The following is an 18,835-nucleotide window of genomic DNA, read 5'->3' on the forward strand; positions in this document are numbered from 1 at the left end:
TTAGGATTTAAATCAAGATTCTTAAACTTTAACTATTGAGCCTAAAAAAATAAATATTTTAATATGACAATATGGATAACTGTAACCCTACACTAAACTTCTTGCCATACTCTTTTCAATCATTCATCTCACAATAATTTGAACAGCAAATCTCCAAAATCAAAGTTTTAGTCTTTTTTCTTTATAGTTATTGTAATTCTATGACACATAAAAAAAAAAAAAAAAAAAAAAATCTCTTCTCTCTCTAGAATTCGAATTCGAGACTTAAAAATTCAGAATATAACTTAAGATGGAAATATTTGAATATGATACTAGATAACAAGTGTTGATAAATGATATCAATCTTTCTTTGTCTTTTCCATAACAAATGTATGAATAAGTATTTTTGAATAACTTGTAACGCTATTACAGTCTACGAATTTAAGCTACATTAAAAAAATTGCAAATGAACCACTTCCATCAAATTTCACGTTGTATTATGGAAGTTTGAGGAGTAAATAAATGTACAAATAATAATAATAATAATAATAATAATAATAATAATAATGACGTCAGGAAATTATAAGAATAATGATGTAAAATAATAATGATTTAAAATTTGAATAAAATGTCTATAATGGAATTAGATTGTGCAAAAGAAAAGAGATAATTCATCTTTATTCTTTATTTTTAAAACAAAATTTGAATTTATTAACAGGAAAGTATTAAAATTTAAGCGCATAAATCTTTGTAATGTTAGCATTAGGAAAATAATATTTTGACAGTTGTACTTAAAGTGATGTGGGGATTATTATTATTTACTGTTGAGGAAATCTTTTAAGCTTTTAAATAAAGATGCTAATTATAGCATTATTCCCTTTTTTCTTTATTGACAAAGTCTTCAATCCTTTCCCTTTTTCCTTATTGACAAATGAAAACGGTGACAAAGTCTTTCAATCCTTTCCCTTTCCTCGGTCTTTCAAAGGAAGCTTCCCCACCTGACCTGAAGACGAAAGGCAGCTTCCCCCACCTCACCCTTATCTTTGAATAACATTTGAAAGGAAGATGCAAGCCCTGGTTGGGCGATCCTGCTACTCTCTATTTCCTCATAAATCTTCTGCTCCATTTTAAGAAGTGTATCAAAACCTCCTCTGCAAAGCAACAACAGTTACCAGGTCAGTCTAATACCAACTCTGCATCCATCCAAATATATTTATAAAAATTCTGATTGCATCCAAATTGTCAGTGTTTTCTGTTTCATGGATTTTGTCTATTTGTTGATTATTTTGTGTTTTGTGTTGGTGTTCTTTCATTTTTTGGATTTGGATTAAGTGCACAATTTTTGCTCTTTCTCCCACGAATTATTTATCCTTGTGTAGTAAAAGTAAGAGAGTTTTGCAAAATTATCTGTTACAAATCTCTTTCTTTGGCTATTACAAATAATCTGTAATATTTGGGTGAGTTTTAATAAAATTTAATATAGTTTAATACTATATTTTGTGTAAATTTACACAAATCTAAACTTAAAAATCTGAAATCTAAGCTCGTGGTACTAACATTTTATATTAATAAGATAAAATTTTTAATGTTATGTATGAAACTAATCTCTTAAAGTAGTATTAATTAACACCCGAATGTAAAAATCGAACTTATAAAAAAAGAAAAGAAAACCTCATCTTTTTTCCTTAGTAAGGTTACACTTGAAGTAATATGCATGTGTTTATATATACTCACACACGCAAAGGTTATATAGCTTGTGCGAATGCATAGCACATGATTGTTAGAGAATTACATAGTGTTAATATTTAAATAATTCTTGATAATTATATATACATATATGTAATGATATATTGTTATAATTTAGTTTGCAAAATTAAAGTATGAATACTTAAAAGTTGTTTATAAAAATTAAATTTTTTTACAACTATAAAATACATAAACGTAGACATTAATGATCAATTAAAATTATGTAAATTATATAATTTTAATATTAACATAAAAATATAAATAATAATTTTAATAAATACATTTTTATTTTTTATTTTTCATTTTGCATAAAAACTAAATATGACTTCTTTCAATAAAAATATTAAAAATTTTGTTGTAATTCTAAATTGTCATCTTCTACTTAAAATATTTATAATTAACACTTTTTATTTACTATTTTTTTTTTTACTAAAAGAGGGCGGCACCTCCATTTATTTATTAATATATCCTCACTTTTGGCGAAAGTATACCGTGGTTACAAGTTAAAATAAACCAACCAGACTAAGACAAATAAAATTAAACATAACTAATAAAGGAGATAAAAACATAAAAACAACCAAAATCAAAATGAAATAAACCAAACGAAATTCTAGAGTTGAATTAACGACGAACGGAAACAAGACCCTACCTATCCATCCGAAAGATACCTTTCAAATAACGTGGTAGAAGGTGTTGTTCTTCGTTGATTACATTGTTTCTCATTTCTCCTTCTTTAGCAAGAAAATCAGTCGCACTATTGCCTTCCCTATATTGATGCATCATCATGACATTCACTCCTTCTAACTCTACCACGAGCTCCTCTCAAAATTCCCAAAGATAGCACAAAATACATCTACCTTTCTGAAGCCAATCAACTACAATTCGCGGGTCACTTTCAATAATCACATTAACATAATTCAAACGTTTACACAAACGAATTCCTTCCCTGATTGCTTTTAATTCTGCACTATTATTTGTACTATTGCCAAAATAACTTGAAAAATCCGTTTTTACCATGTCATGGCAATCCCGAATAATTCTTCCACCTCCTGAAGTACCCAGTTTGCCCTTAAAACTCTCATCACAATTAAGTTTTATCCACCCTACTAGAGGTTTAACCCACGAAATAATTTTTCCAGGTCTGTCGCAAACTCCCTGATGCTTAATTTAAAACTCATTCAAAATTTTAATATCTGATTTCTTCAATTTTTGAAAAGAATTAGTGCTCTCAGCAATAAAACTAACCTAGAATCGAATACTTCTCCACATCTGATCTGCATTTTAATAAATTCCTTCCATTCTCACTTTACATCTTCAATTCTAGAGGCACCATGTAAACAAACATGAAATTAGCCCGATTAAAATACCTTTAATAGACAATTTTTTAGCATAGTGGAACCAATTTGTCATTTTGTTTTTTCAGGGAAGAGATCGTTGGAAAGAAATTCCCAACGCCGCACTAGCCTGACGCCAAACCTCTGAAGCCACCTCACCTAAAGAAAGAATATGTTCAATGTTTTCCTAACTTCTCTAAACGCAGCAATCACAAGCCGAAACCATCGATATTGCTTTGGTCTGAATTCTATCATCTACAGCTAAGCATCTAAACCAGACTCTCCATACACACATTGAAATTCTTATGGGTAATAAATAATGTCAAAACCAATCATTCCACAAAAAATTATCACTTCTGCTCCTCACTGCCTCCAAAGCCATTTTTGTAGAAAAATTACCATCCGGGGCAGGCTTCTAGACAAAAATATCCTACCCACTTTTACCCGCCGGCATCTGATGCAAAATTTCCCTTGTTTTATCAACACCAACCAATTCCTATACTAAATTAGAGTTCCAATTATTATTTAATTAGCAATCCTTAATACACAGTTTCTTGTTCAAAATATCCTCAGTGCTCACAGATAACGGGTCTGAAGACAACTACCTATCGAACCAAAACGAAGAATTCCTACCTCTCACCAAAATTTTAACATTATCCATAACTTCTGGAATGGTGGTCATAATTGATTTCCAAAATCGATAGTCATTTGGTCTCCCTTTCCTTATTAATAAATGAACATTTCTACAATATTTAGCTCTGAAAAAACCTGCCCATAGATTGTTAGAAGTGAGCAATCTGAAAGCAAATTTCATGAGAAAAGATTTCTGAACTTAAAATCTCTCAAGCCCAGACCCCCTTTCGAGGTAGGTTTACAAATTTTTCCCCAAGAATGCCAATGAATCTTCCTGTTATCTTTCACCTCTCCCCATAAAAAAATTAGAAAGAAGATAGTTAATGCGAGAATATGTGACCTGCGAAACTTTAATAACAGACATTAAATGAATAAGCATGCTAGACAACACATGTCTTAATAGAATCAATCTTCCACCTCGCAAGAGCAATTTAGATTTCCAACCTACAATTTTTTTTCTAATCTTCTCTACAAGAGGTTCCAATGTCCTGGAAAACAATTTTTCAGACACCAAAGGCGCACCCAAATATGTAATAGGGAATTTACCTTCCATGAAACCCGTGATTCTCAATAAACCACGCTTCCAAGCGGGAGTGATGTATTTTGAAAGGAATAACGCTGACTTAGTCTTACTGATTTTTTTACCTGACCACTTCTCATACCTTTCTAGAGCGTAAACTAAATTTCTAATAGACATTTTCCTACCATTCGCAAAAATAAGAATATCATCCGCATATAACAAATGCGAAACCATTGGGGTCCTAATCGAATGATTAAATTTACCAATCCGACCAGTCTCATAGTTTTTCCTAAGCAATCTTGTCAAAACCTCCTCTATTATGATGAATAAATAAGGGGAGAGTGGATCCCCTTGCCGCAAGCCTCTTGTAGATTGAAAAAACCCTTTAAAGGATTTCTAAAATTCAAATAAATTAATAAGATATATAATAGTTTATCCAAGTGATACTAGACATGCACTTTATAAAAATTTTAAAATAATTAGAAGAATTATCTATTTTATTTTAAGATGCATAATTTAATTATATATCATTTATAAAACCATTATGTTTATTTTGTTATTTTTATGTTCAACTCTTAACATATTTTAAATAAATTTAAACAGTAAATTATCAATTTTTATTGGATGAAATATGCTTTAGATTATTAAAAGATAATAATATTTTTTTTATGAAATAATTCACGCTACTTGTATTTTTTATATGATATATATTTATAACCCATTTTACTTTGTTCTTTAACCAAGTGAATTTTTTTTCATATATATATATATATATATATATATAATATGTCACATGTGTTGCACGTGATTATCTATGAATAATTTTTTCAAAATTATTTTTATAAATTTTAATAAATTTATATAAATTTAAAAAATAAATTGATAATATATTGTCATAATTTAGTTTATAAATATTAAAATAAGAATATTTAAAGTTATTTACATCGTTACTTTGATTAAAACTACAAAATAAAAACTTCAACATGAATATTATTATGACACAAGTAAACATGGAGGCATAAAAAGTGTTTTAAACAATAACATATGAAATATTTTAATTAAAATTCTAAGAAATATTGAATTTTAATACTGACATAAAATTATAGATAAAATCATTAATAACCCATGGTGACATCTTCATCCACTATTCTTGTGGATTTTTGATTCTCCAAATTGAAAACTATAATATAAATATATACTTTTATATTTAACAAAAATTGAGTTACATCTCTAATAAAGAAAATTATAATTTAGAGATTATTTGTGATTTTTTTTGACAAAATTGTGATTTTTTTTTTTATAACACCATAGATTAAGTGTTTTGGCCATTTCAAAGTCACTTAAGCTTGTCTGCTTTCATAAACACTGAATTATTGGGGTCTTTTTAGTTTTACGTGTTTTGTAGATGAAGCCCAATGACACAACTTGATGTTAATTTGCATAAGATAATAGAGATGATAATGGTCACAATCTTTTTCAAATTGAAATTTATTAATTTATTGGTCTTCTCCTCTCAGCTTGGATTTCACTTTTATCACTTGGACTGCTGCTTCATCTCAAAGTAATCTTCACACAAAATCATCACCGATGGCTGAAGCAATTTTGTTCGGTTTGGCTGAGACCCTCCTTGAAAAGTTGGGCTCTCGGGCTTTTCAGGAGATTGGATTGGCATGGGCTGGCAAAGATGAAATCCAAAAACTCAAAACCAGAGTTTCCATAATCAAGGATGTGCTTTTGGATGCGGAGGAGCAAAGTAGCGATAACCACAAGATCACAACTTGGCTTCGAGAGCTTCAAGATGTAATTTATGATGCAGAAGATTTGCTCGACGATGTCTATACCACAACTTTGCAACAAAAGGTGATGACCCAAAAGAAACTCGCGAGAAACGTGTGCCTTTTCTTTTCAAGCTCCAATCAGATTGTGTTTGGTCTGAAGATGGGTCATAGGATAAAGGCTATCAGGAAGAGATTAGATGAACATGAAAAGCTTAAGAACCATTTCAACTTAACTAATCAACCCACAGAGTCTAGACTGCTTAAACATAGGGAGAGGGAGCAAACTCATTCCTTTTTTCCTCAAGAAAAAGTTATTGGGAGGGAAGATGACAAAAATAAAATAGCGGATCGTTTACTGGACAGCAATCCTGTTGCCGTTGGAGAAAACTTTTCAGTCATTCCAATTGTTGGAATGGGGGGCCTAGGAAAGACTACTCTTGCTCAATATGTGTACAATGATGAGAAAATTGGAGAACATTTTGCGCTAAAAATGTGGGTTTGTGTGTCAAATGATTTTATTATGAAGAGAATTGTTGAAAATATTTTAGAATCTGCAACTAAGAAGAAAACTGAGGGGGGCCTTCAGATGGATACACTGCAAGATTGCCTTCGGAAAGAAATTGGTGGTAAGAAATACTTGCTTGTTTTAGACGATGTTTGGAACGAGGACCATACATTGTGGGACAAACTAAAAGATTTGTTAAATGTATGTGCAAGTGGGAGTAAGATTATAGTAACAACTCGGAGCCATAGGGTTGCAGAAATCACAAGCCCCGTTGAACCATATGTTTTAGAAGGTCTTGATGAGCAGAGGTCATGGGATTTGTTTAAGAAAATGGCATTTAAACCAGGCGAGGAGCCACAAAACCAAGTGGACATTGGAAAGGAGATTGTTAAAAGGTGTTCAGGTGTTCCTCTTGCCATACGGACTTTGGCAAGCTTATTGTACTCCCAAGATACTAAGTACTGGGAATCCATTAAAAATAAAGAGTTTTCAAAAATAGCCCAAAAAGAAAATGATATTATACCTATCCTGAGATTTAGCTATGATGAGCTCCCGTCATATTTAAAGCACTGCTTTGCTTACTGCTCAGTATATCCCAAAGATTTTGAAATTGAGAAGCGAACCTTGATCCAACTTTGGATGGCAAACGGTTTTCTTCGTTCACAGGATGGAAAACAATGTGCAGAAGAAATTGGGGATCAGTATTTTACGGAGCTATTAAGGAGGTCCTTTTTTCAAGATGTACAAAGAAAGAAATGCGATGATGATATGAAGAGTTGTAAAATGCATGATCTGATGCACGACCTTGCAGAATTGGTTGCTGGGGAAGGAATTTGTCGTGGGAGCTCAGAGGCAGCAAATATTACAGAAAAGACACGTCACCTGTCATTCCCTTATGAGTCGGAAAGTTATTCGACGGAAATTCCATCTACACTGTTCAATGCAGGTAAGTTGAGAACGTTTCTTTTGCCATCCTCCGTAGAAGTGAACGAAACATGGTCCCGAAAGCTTATTTCGAGATTCAGGTGCCTACGCGTGTTGGATTTGAATCGGCAGTGGATCGAAATGTTACCAGGTTCAATTGGGAAGTTGAAGCAACTAAGGTATCTTGACCTTTCTCGGAACCGCAGTATGAAACGACTGCCTGAATCTATTACCCGCCTGGTGAATTTACAGACGCTGAAGCTCTCTTGTTGTGAGGAACTCGAAGAATTGCCGAGGGATATTGAGAATTTAGTCAACTTGGTGCATCTTGATTTGGATCGGTGTTCTAGTTTGAGACGTATGCCGCGCGGAGTGGGGCAGTTGTCTTGCCTTCGAACATTGAGTCGGTTTGTGGTGGGGGAGAAAGTAGCCACAAGCGGTGGACTCGGCGAGTTGAAAGGGTTAAATAATCTGGAAGGGAAGTTGAAGATTGTAATCAGGAGAAGGATAAAAAATGCAGAAGCATCGGAAGCGAATTTGAAGGAGAAGCAACACCTTCGATACCTGGAATTGGAGTGGACGCAAGAAAGCAATGAGGATGGGGAGGAGGAGGATTATGAATCAGAGTTGGAAGGCCTTCAGTCGCCCCCAAATCTGAGAGAATTGGAGATAAGAGGGTACGGTGGGAGAAGGTGGCCAAGTTGGATGATTAACATGCAATCTTTCACCTCGCTTCAAAGCCTTCGGCTACTGGCTTGCCCCCAACTAAAATCACTGCCAGATGGGATACGTTGCCTCACCTCTCTTCAAGAGTTGCATATTTATGAATGCCCACTTTTAAAGAAAAGATGCGAAAAAGAAACAGGGGAGGATTGGCCCAAGATCGCTCACGTCCCCACAATTTGGATTTGTTCCGACTGCCAATAGGTATGTATATATGCGTTTCTCCTATTTCCTTTTTTTTTTTTTTTCAAAATTAAATTGCGACCATATTTTTCTTCCTGCTTCCTCAGTTACCTTGATTAAATTATCATTTGAATTTTTTCATTTACTTTTTATATCTTAGATCAAATTTTTAATAATATTTTATATAGAAAATTAAATGCTGGGGGAAATAGCCAAATGGAGCCTATGGCTTCCCAAATTTTTTAACTTAAAAAAAAGTGTAGTCATTATCGTGACCTTGGATTAATATTTCAAAAATCACATCCACTTGAAATTTTTGATACTTAAGGCTGCATGGACACTTAACCCTTTTGGCTTTATTGTTAAATTAGTCTAATAAATTTTATTTTAGATTTTTATATTTTTAATTAGTGCACTTGAACTAGTTTACTAATTAATTACTCATACAGCTAGATTTGTTATTTAAATTAAAATTTAAACTTTTAATAGTGTTAATGAAGCATGCTGAGTTGTATATCAAATCAACATTTGTTACCACTAATTTTCACAATCTTGACTTTTGAAAAATAATTTTTAAAAAAAACAAGAAATTTTTTTTTCAAGCATTAAACTATAAAGGTTTCTTCTCATCTAATTAATAGTTGATTCTTTAAGGATCGTTGGGCATCAAATTATAAATCAAAATGAAAACAAAAAGTTTTATAAAAAAATCAATTTAAAAATTAAAAAATAGGGATGCATGTGTTTCGTTATTATTCACAATTTTTCAAAAAATAAGACTAATTAAATGCTTACAAAAATGCACCAAAAAAGTATAATGAAAATTAAATAAAATACAAATAGTTGAAGTATCATAATAAAATTAAAATCAAATATTATTATTATTATTATTTTATTTACGTATTTTATCTTTAAGCTAGCTTTTAAGTATTTTTTTTTTTAAAAAATCGTATTGCACCTACGCAACCTAAAATTAATAAAAACATTTTTAGTGTTTTTAAAATCCTTTTAAACAATAAATAAATAGACAGATAAATAAGGAAACAAAAGATTAGATATGTAAGATAAAACTAGATTTGTTAAGAACAAACACTATTTTATTTTATTATTTTATAAGTTATTTGGACGTTGGATATATATATTTCATGAGTGGAAGGTTTGACTTTGGCTGGCATATGATAATTATTAATTAATAGCTTGCACCCCTGCGCTCTAAGTATGGATGATAATAATAATGGTGTTCAAATAAGTTAATAAGATATATAATAGTCTATATAAGTGACACCTTATATTATTAAAAGATAATAATATTTTTGTTTATAAAATAATTCACGCTACTTGTATTTTTATATGATATATATTTGTAACCCATTTTACTTCGTCCTTTAACCAGTGAACTTTTTTTCTTTAGTTTCATATATTTAACTCATCTAGAAAAAAAAATGTATAAATATACTTTTATCCAATTTTGATTTTATATATATATATATATATATATATATATATATTATGTCACGTGTCACGCGTGATTGTCTATGAATAATTATTTTAAAATTATTTTTAAAATTTTTAATAAATTTTACATAAATTTTAAAAAAAATTGATGATGTATTGTCATAATTTAGTTTACAAATATTAAAATAAGAATATTTAAAGTTATTTATATTTTTTGATTAAATTACAAAATAAAAACTTCAACATGAATGTTATTATGGCACAAGTAAACATGATGGCCAAAAAAGAGATATTTTAATGAAAATTATAGGAAATATTGAATTTTAATACTGACATAAAATTATAGATAAAATTATTAATAACCCATGATGACATCTTCATCTTCAATAATATAAATATATACTTTTATATTTCAAAGTCATTGAAGTCTTTTTGCTTTCATAAAAAAACTGAATTGTTGGAGTCTCTTTAGTTTTGCGTGTCTTGTAGATAAAGCCCCGGTGGCACTACTACTACAATAAATTGACATTAATTTAGAGATGATAATGGTCATAATCTTTTTCAGATCGAAATTTATTTAATTGGTCTTTTCCTCTCAGCTTGGGTATCACTTTATATATCGATTCTTTTTTTACAGAGTTCGGGCATGCAATGAAATAAAATGCTGAAGTTCTCTTTTTCTTCCTCTTTTTCTGCATTTCCTCTGTTCTCTATTACTTTTTTCTTCTCTTATATCTTTTTTCTTCTTGATCTCCCATAAATGAGGTGGAGTATTCCCTTTTTATAGCAGGAGAAGGGGAAGAGATTGGGAGAGAAAATCACACAGCCCCATCTCTATCAATTACCGTATTTTCAAAGGAGCATGCAGTGAGGTGAGAGAGTGAGGCGAATGAATCAGGGAGCAGGTGAGAGGGGAGAGCCATCATATTTTATAATAAATATAACATTTTGGAAATTGTGTTTAAAGTAAGTGGGGGGTTATTATTTATGCAAATGGGCACTTCATTCAATAGTTTTGAGTTTTAATTTTTTATTCTAGTAATAATATAATATAATAATAGTGAATTCTATAATGTATATTTTTTTTTAAAAAATTACATCCAAATATTTTAAGATGTTGAAAAACTATTGGACATAAAAAAAAACAAAAAAAAAAAAAACTAGTGATGTGTCAAGGTTAGCTATAGAATATTTATGATATATTTAAAATTTAAAAATAAAACGTTAAACCATGAACAAGGATATAATATAAAGTTAAAAATGAGTATTAACTCTAATTTTAAAATTTTTAGTGGTTCATTGCTCAATCAATCTTTAAAACAAATTATCAGTTTGATTAATTAAAATTTAATTTAAATTATCCTTGCCAATAATCTTTATTTTTTATTTTTGGAACATGTTTAACTTCTCTTTCAAGTTTCAAATTATAAATTTAAACATTGCTAGCCCACCTCTTGCTCTTCTTCTTTTTTATTATATTTTATATGTAAAATTTGTTCCCTATATTTCCCTTTTCCCTATATTTCTTTTTTTTTTTTGGTATTTTTTTCATGAAAAAAATAAAATGTTGTTCATTTTTGTTATATAAGGTCCGAACTATTTTGGGTGTTCACAAGTAGTAGTATTTAGTACAGAGGAAAAATATAGAGGAAAATGAGTTTCCTTCTTATTTTAATTTTTTTTTTTCCTTTTTTCAATCAAAATCCTTTATCTAAAACAAGTAAATGTTAAATATGAATCATGCATCCATAATGGCTTATTTGGAGGAAGGATTTTGTGTAGGAAAAGAAAAAAAAAATAAGAAGGAAATTTTTTTTCATTATATTTTCTCTCTATGTTAAATTCTATTTAAAATAAAAATTATTCTAATATGATTAAAAATTAAGAAAAACTAAATATTAAGAATGTGTACATTTTGTTCATTGATTTAATATATTTTTTATTTTATTTTTTTCACTTTTCCTAATAACCAAATATGAAAAAGTGGAATCCTTCTCATTATCCTTTTCTTTACTCAATATTTTCTAAGTTCCAAACGACCGTAAAAGTCCAAACTTTTTTTTTAATATCACTCTACACAAGTTTACGTAGTTTTACCTCAAAAATCGAACACTAATATTTTTTCCATATCAAAGTCCATGTGATTTTACTCGAGATGAATAAATAATATCTTTTTAGGTTACATTTAAATTTGATTGTCTATTCTGTTTATACTTTATAACATTCATTGTCTATTCTGTTTATACTTTATAACAAATTTAATGTTCTCGGGTATCTTGTTGAGCTCTTCCTATTTCTACATTATACAATATTAACAAAATCACGAAAGTTTGAAACAATTGGTCTGCAATAATAAAACATAATATAATAGTAAACAATAATATAGTTTCAAGAAATAGAAAAAAAGTTATAGAAGACCCTCCAAATAGTGGTTTTGAATTTATTATTGACAATTAGAAAACAAATATATATATATATATATATATATATATATGTATAGACTTCATGTAATAAATCACAATTTTCAAATTGTATTGATAAGTTTATTAACATTTTTATTGAAAGAAGTCATAAATTGGGATTTTTTTATAATAAAAAAAATAAAAAATAAATGTATTTATTGAATCCTTATCGATAATGTTGTATAAATATTAAAATTTAAAAATATTTTACATAATTTTAATAAGGCACTGTTTGGAGGCATAGATTTCAAAGCTTGAATTTTTATTTTGTGGATTTAAAAGAAACTCAAGACAATTTTGTATTATATTTTATCCAAATCTATACAAATGCCAAAAATAATACAAGTATTTTACATCCACGTGAAATGTAAGTGGCATATTTAGTATTTATAATAAAATAATAAAAATTAATAAACTTTTTTTTGTAGAAAAAAATTTCTAAAATGATTATCTTGTTATTTTTCATACAAAAAATGTTAAGAAATTAGTTTAACATTTACATAAAATGGTACTCTAATGACAAATTAAATATGTTTTATTCGATAGTTTTAAAAGTAATATCTCCTATCATATATTTCTTTTCACTTTTCTTTTCGGGATTTAAATCGAAATTCTTAAACTTTAACTATTGAGCCTAAAAAAATAAATATTTTAATATGACAATATGGATAACTGCAACCCTACACTAAACTTCTTGCCATACTCTTTTCAATCTTTCATCTCATAATAATTTGAACATCAAATCTCCAAAATCAAAGTTTCAATTTTTTTCTTTAAAGTTATTGTAATTCTATGATACAAAAAAAAAAAAAAAATCTCCTCTCTCCCTAGAATTCGTATTTGAGACTTAAAAATTCAGAATATAACTTAAGATGGAAATATTTGAATATGATAGTAGATGACAAGTGTTGATAAATAATATCAATCTCTCTTTGTCTTTTCCATAACAAATGTATGAAATAGTGTTTTTGAATAACTTGTAACGCTATTATAGTCTACGAATTTAAGTTACATTAAAAGAATTGCAAATCAACCACTTTAATCTCCACTTTCATTACTGAATGGAATTATTTATTAAAAATGTTTCCATCAAATTTCACGATGTATTATGGAAGTTTGAGGGTTTAATAAATGTACAAATAAAATAATAATAATGATATCAGGAAATTATAAGTATAATGATGTAAAATAATAATGATTTAAAATTTGAATAAAATGTTGATTCAATATTGTTCGTTAAAATAAGCTCACATAAAATTTATTTTTTTTCAATTGATTGTCTATAATTGAATTTGGATACAGATAACTCATCTTTATTATTTATTGAATTTATTAACAGAAAAGTACTAAAATTTGACCGCATAAATCTTTGTAATGTTAGCATTAGGAAGATAACATTTTGACAGTTGTGTTTAAAGTGAAGTGGGGGTTATTATTTATTGTTGAGGGAATCTTTTTAAGCTTTGAAATAAAGATGTTAATTATGGCGTTACCCCCCTTTTTCTTTCTTGACAAATGAAACGGAGACAAAAGTCTTCAATTCTTTCCCTTTCCTCCTCTTCCAATGGGAGATGCAAGCCATCTTCCCCCGCCTGACCTGAAGGTGCGAGGTAGCTTCCCCCACCTCACCCTTATCTTTGAATAACATTTCAAAGGAAGATGCAAGCCTTAGTTGGGAGATCCTGCTACTCTCTATTTCCTCATAAATCTGCTCCATTTCCCTCACACCTCTTTTAAAATCGCGTATCAAAGCCTCCGCTGCAAAAGAATTCCAATTACCAGGTCAGTCTAATACCAACTCTGCATATTTATAAAAATTCTGGTTGGCATATTAAATATCTCTTTTGTCAGTGTTTTTTGTTTCATGGATTTTGTCTATTTGTTGATTATTTTTTGTTTTGTGTTGGTGTTCTTTCATTTCTTGCGCGTAGCTAGATTTGGATTAGGTGCACAATTTTTGCTCTTTCTCCCACGAATTATTTATCTTGTGTAGTAAAAGTAACAGAGTTTTGGAAAATTATCTGTTACAAGTTTCGCTATGACTACCTATAAAAAAAATTCTGATGTTAATTTGCATAAGATAATAGAGATGATAATGGTCACAATCTTTTTCAAATCGAAATTTATTAATTTATTGGTCTTCTCCTCTCAGCTTGGATATCACTTTTATCACTTGGACTGCTGCTCCATCTCAAAGTAATCGTCACACAAAATCATCACCGATGGCTGAAGCAACTTTGTTCGGTTTGGCTGAGACTCTCCTCCAAAACTTGGGTTCTAGTGCTTTTCAAGAGATTGGATTGGCATGGGCTGTCAAAGACGAAGTTCAAAAACTTAATCCCATCGTTTCCACACTCAAGAACGTGCTTTTGGATGCAGAGGAGCAGCAATTCCATAATCACGAGATCTCAAATTGGCTTCGGGAGCTTCAAGATGTAGTTTACGATGCAGAAGATTTGCTCGACGATGTCTCTACCACAGCTTTGCAACAAAAGGTGATAACCCAAAAGAAACTCGCGAGAAAGCTGCACCTTTTCTTTTCGAGCTCCTCCAATCCGATTGTGTTTGGTCTGAAGATGGGTCATAGGATTAAGGCTATTAGGGAGAGATTAGATGAACATGCAAAGCTTAAGAACCAATTCAACTTAACTGATCAACCCACACAGCCTAGACTACTTAAATATAGGGAGAGGGAGCAAACTCATTCATTTTTTCCTCAAAAAAATGTTATTGGGAGGGAAGATGATAAAAAATAAATGTTTTATCTAAAATTCATAATGTCATTCTAATTTAATTTTAATTTAGAATTATATATAAAATCAATGATTCAATTCAAAAAATTTAATTCTAGATATGAAAATATTTTCGCAAAGTGCTGTAAAAAAAATAAAAATTATAAATATGGTACATATTTTTTCCCAAAATAACTGAAAATCTATAATAGAAACAAAAAATTAGTAATGTAAATAAAACATAATATAATATGTTCGTTAACTACATAGAATAAAAAATAAAAATTTTAAAAATAATATCAAACTTGACCTAAATTGAGGAGAAAATACAAACATAATATGTGACTCTTGCTATTAAATTTTAAATTGATTATTATTATTGTTGTTGTTGTTACTAGAGTGGTCATAATCAACGCTAGTAATTCATCAAAATAATAAATTTCAGATTGGTTATTATTGTTGTTACTGGAGTGGTCATAATCAACACTAGTAATGAAGTGCACAACTATATTTTTTCATCTAAATACTAAAAAATAATCTAATCTCAAATAAGAAATTAGAATGTAATATAGCACAACTTTCAAACAGGGCATCATCCCAATTTACTAATCAAGACTCAAGAGGCATCAATTGTTTTCTTTTCCCACCTCTTTTTTTTTTTGTGTGCATTTCCTCTTCGTCCTTTTGTAAGAAAGACGAAAGGCATCATCCCTAGCTTACCCTTTCACATTTCATGGAAACCTCAAATATTTGTCCAAAGAAAAGGGCATTTCTTTATCTATTACACATATTTGGTGCTAAAATCTGAACATATCGCAGTCTTAGTTTGGTGCCTTGCCTCTAAAGGAGCAGAGCATTTCTCTATCTATTACAAATATTTGGTGCTAAAATCTAAGCATATGGCAGTCTCAATTTGGTGTCTTGTGGCCAGTCCCCTCCTCACTTGCCACATAAATTTGATTTGATCTCAAAGTAATATGCATTTGTTTATATATACTCACACGCGCAAAGGTTATATAGCTTGTGCGAATGCATAGCACATGATTACTAGGAAATAACATTGTGTTAATATTTTAATAATTCTTGATAATTATATATACATATATGTAATGATATATTGTTATAATTTAGTTTGCAAAATTAAAGTATGAATACTTAAAAGTTATTTATAAAAATTAAATTTTTTTACAACTATAAAATACATAAACGTTGACATTAATGATCAATTAAAATTATGTAAAATATATAATTTTAATATTTACATAAAAATATAAATAATAATTTTAATAAATACATTTTTATTTTTATTTTTCATTTTGCCTAAAAACTAAATATGACTTCTTTCAATAAAAATATTAAAAATTTTGATGTAATTCTGAATTGTCATCTTCTACTTAAAATATTTATAATTAACACTTTTTTTTTACTTAATGATAATTAATGGATTTCTAAAAATCAAATAAATTAATAAGAGTTTATCCAAGTGATATTAGACACTTTATAATAATTTTAGAATAATTAGAAGAATTATCTATTTTATTTTAAGATGCATAATTTAATTATACATCATTTATAAAACCATTATGTTTATTATGTTATTTTTATGTTTAGCTCTTAACATATTTTAAATAAATTTTAACTGTAAATTATCAATTTTTATTGAAATGAAATATGTTTTAGAATTTTTTATCTTATTATTAAAAGATAATAATATTTTTGTTTATGAAATAATTCACGCTACTTGTATTTTTTATATGATATATATATATAACTTCGTTCTTTAACTAAGTGAACTTTTTTTCATATATATATATATATATATATATATATATATATATATATATAATATGTCACATGCGTTGCGCGTGATTATCTGTGAATAATTTTTTCAAAATTATTTTTATAATTTTTAATAAATTTTACATAAATTTAAAAAATAAATTGATAATATATTGCCATAACTTAGTTTATAACTATTAAAATAAAAATATTTAAAGTTATTTATATTGTTACTTTGATTAAAATTACAAAATAAAAACTTCAACATGAATATTATTATGACACAAGTAAACATGAAGGCATAAAAAGTGTTTTAAACAATAACGTATGAAATATTTTAATTAAAATTATAAGAAATATTGAATTTTAATACTGGCATAAAATTATAGATAAAATTATTAATAACCCGTGGTGACATCTTCATTCACTATTCTTATGGATTTTTTATTCTCCAAATTGAAAACTATAATATAAATATATACTTTTATATTTAACAAAAATTGAGTTACATCTCTAATAAAGAAAATTATAATTTAGATATTATTTGTGATTTTTTTTGACAAAATTGTGATTTTTTTTATAATACCATAGATTAAGTGTTTTGGTCATTTCAAAGTCACTTAAGCCTCTTTGCTTTCATAAACACTGAATTATTGGTGTCTTTTTAGTTTTACATGTTTTGTAGATGAAGCCCAATGACACAACTTTTAATAGATTTGTTATTTAAATTAAAATTTAAACTTTTAATAGTGTTAATGAAGCATGCTGAGTTGTATGCCAAATCAACATTTGTTATCACTAATTTTCACAATCTTGACTTTTGAAAAATAATTTTTTTAAAAAAAAAACAAGAAATTTTTTTTTTCAAGCATTAAACTATTAAGGTTTGTTCTCATCTAATTAATAGTTGATTCTTTAAGGATCGTTGGGCATATTATAAGCTCAAAATGAAAAAAAAAAAAAAAAAGTTTTATAAAAAATCAATTTAAAAATTAAAAATTAGGCATGCATGTGTTTCATTATTATTCACAATTTTTCAAAAAATAAGACTAATTAAATGCTTACAAAAATGCACCAAAAAAGTATAATGAAAATTAAATAAAATACAAATAGTTGAAGTATCATAATAAAATTAAAATCAAATATTATTATTATTATTATTTTATTTACGTATTTTATCTTTAAGCTAGCTTTTAAGTATTTTTTTTTTTTAAAAATCGTATTTCACCTACGCAACCTAAAATTAATAAAAACATTTTTAGTGTTTTTAAAATCCTTTTAAACAATAAATAAATAGACAAATAAATAAGGAAACAAAAGATTAGATATGTAAGATAAAACTAGATTTGTTAAGAACAAAACTATTTTATTTTATTATTTTATAAGTTATTTTGTCGTTATATATTTCATGAGTTGAAGGTTTGGCTTTGGCTGGCATATGATAATTATTAATTAATAGCTTGCACCCTTGATGATAATAATAATGGTGTTCAAATAAGTTAATAAGATATATAATAGTTTGTCCAAGTGATACTAGACACCTTATAATAATTTTAGAATATGTAAAGGAATTATCTATTTTATGTTAAGATACATAATTTAATTATATATCATTTATAAAACCCTTATGTTTATTTTATCATTTATATGTTCAACTCTTAACATATTTTAAATACATTTTAACTGTAAATTATCAATTTTTATTGAAATGAAATATTTTTGAGAATTCTTTATCTTATTATTAAAAGATAATAATATATTTGTTTATGAAATAATTCACGCTACTTGTATTTTTATATGAAACTAAGGGAGGGCCAACCGATATACCCCAAATATATCAGTTACCCTAAAGTCAAAAGAAGACCAATGCCCAGCATTAATGGGAGAAATCACCTACTAAGTCAACTGCTCAACCAGAGCCATTAATGTCAGTCATATAAAGGTCGGAGTGATCCACAGCAGGCACCATAATGACAGATCACCTCAAGGTCAAACGTCATCATTATAAATAGAGGTCCAAAGGAGAGGCAGAGGTATCTCATTTTAAATCATATTTTACGGTTGCATCATACCTCTCAAAGT

At 28.3% G+C, this 18,835-nt stretch overlaps 1 protein-coding gene across 1 annotated transcript; it reads left to right on the forward strand.

Annotated features, from left to right (window-relative positions):
* Nucleotides 1-1,018: 1,018 nt before the first annotated feature.
* Nucleotides 1,019-15,042, forward strand: LOC131163608 (disease resistance protein RGA2-like). Its single transcript, XM_058120212.1, has 3 exons — nucleotides 1,019-1,154; nucleotides 5,730-8,346; nucleotides 14,395-15,042. The coding sequence occupies exon 2, from the start codon at nucleotides 5,800-5,802 to the stop codon at nucleotides 8,344-8,346; it is 2,547 nt and encodes an 848-aa protein (XP_057976195.1). The 5' UTR covers nucleotides 1,019-1,154; nucleotides 5,730-5,799; the 3' UTR covers nucleotides 14,395-15,042.
* The last annotated feature ends 3,793 nt before the right edge of the window (nucleotides 15,043-18,835 follow it).

This window comes from Malania oleifera, chromosome 9, assembly GCF_029873635.1.
Source record: "Malania oleifera isolate guangnan ecotype guangnan chromosome 9, ASM2987363v1, whole genome shotgun sequence".
In the NCBI taxonomy this organism is placed as follows: domain Eukaryota; kingdom Viridiplantae; phylum Streptophyta; class Magnoliopsida; order Santalales; family Ximeniaceae; genus Malania; species Malania oleifera.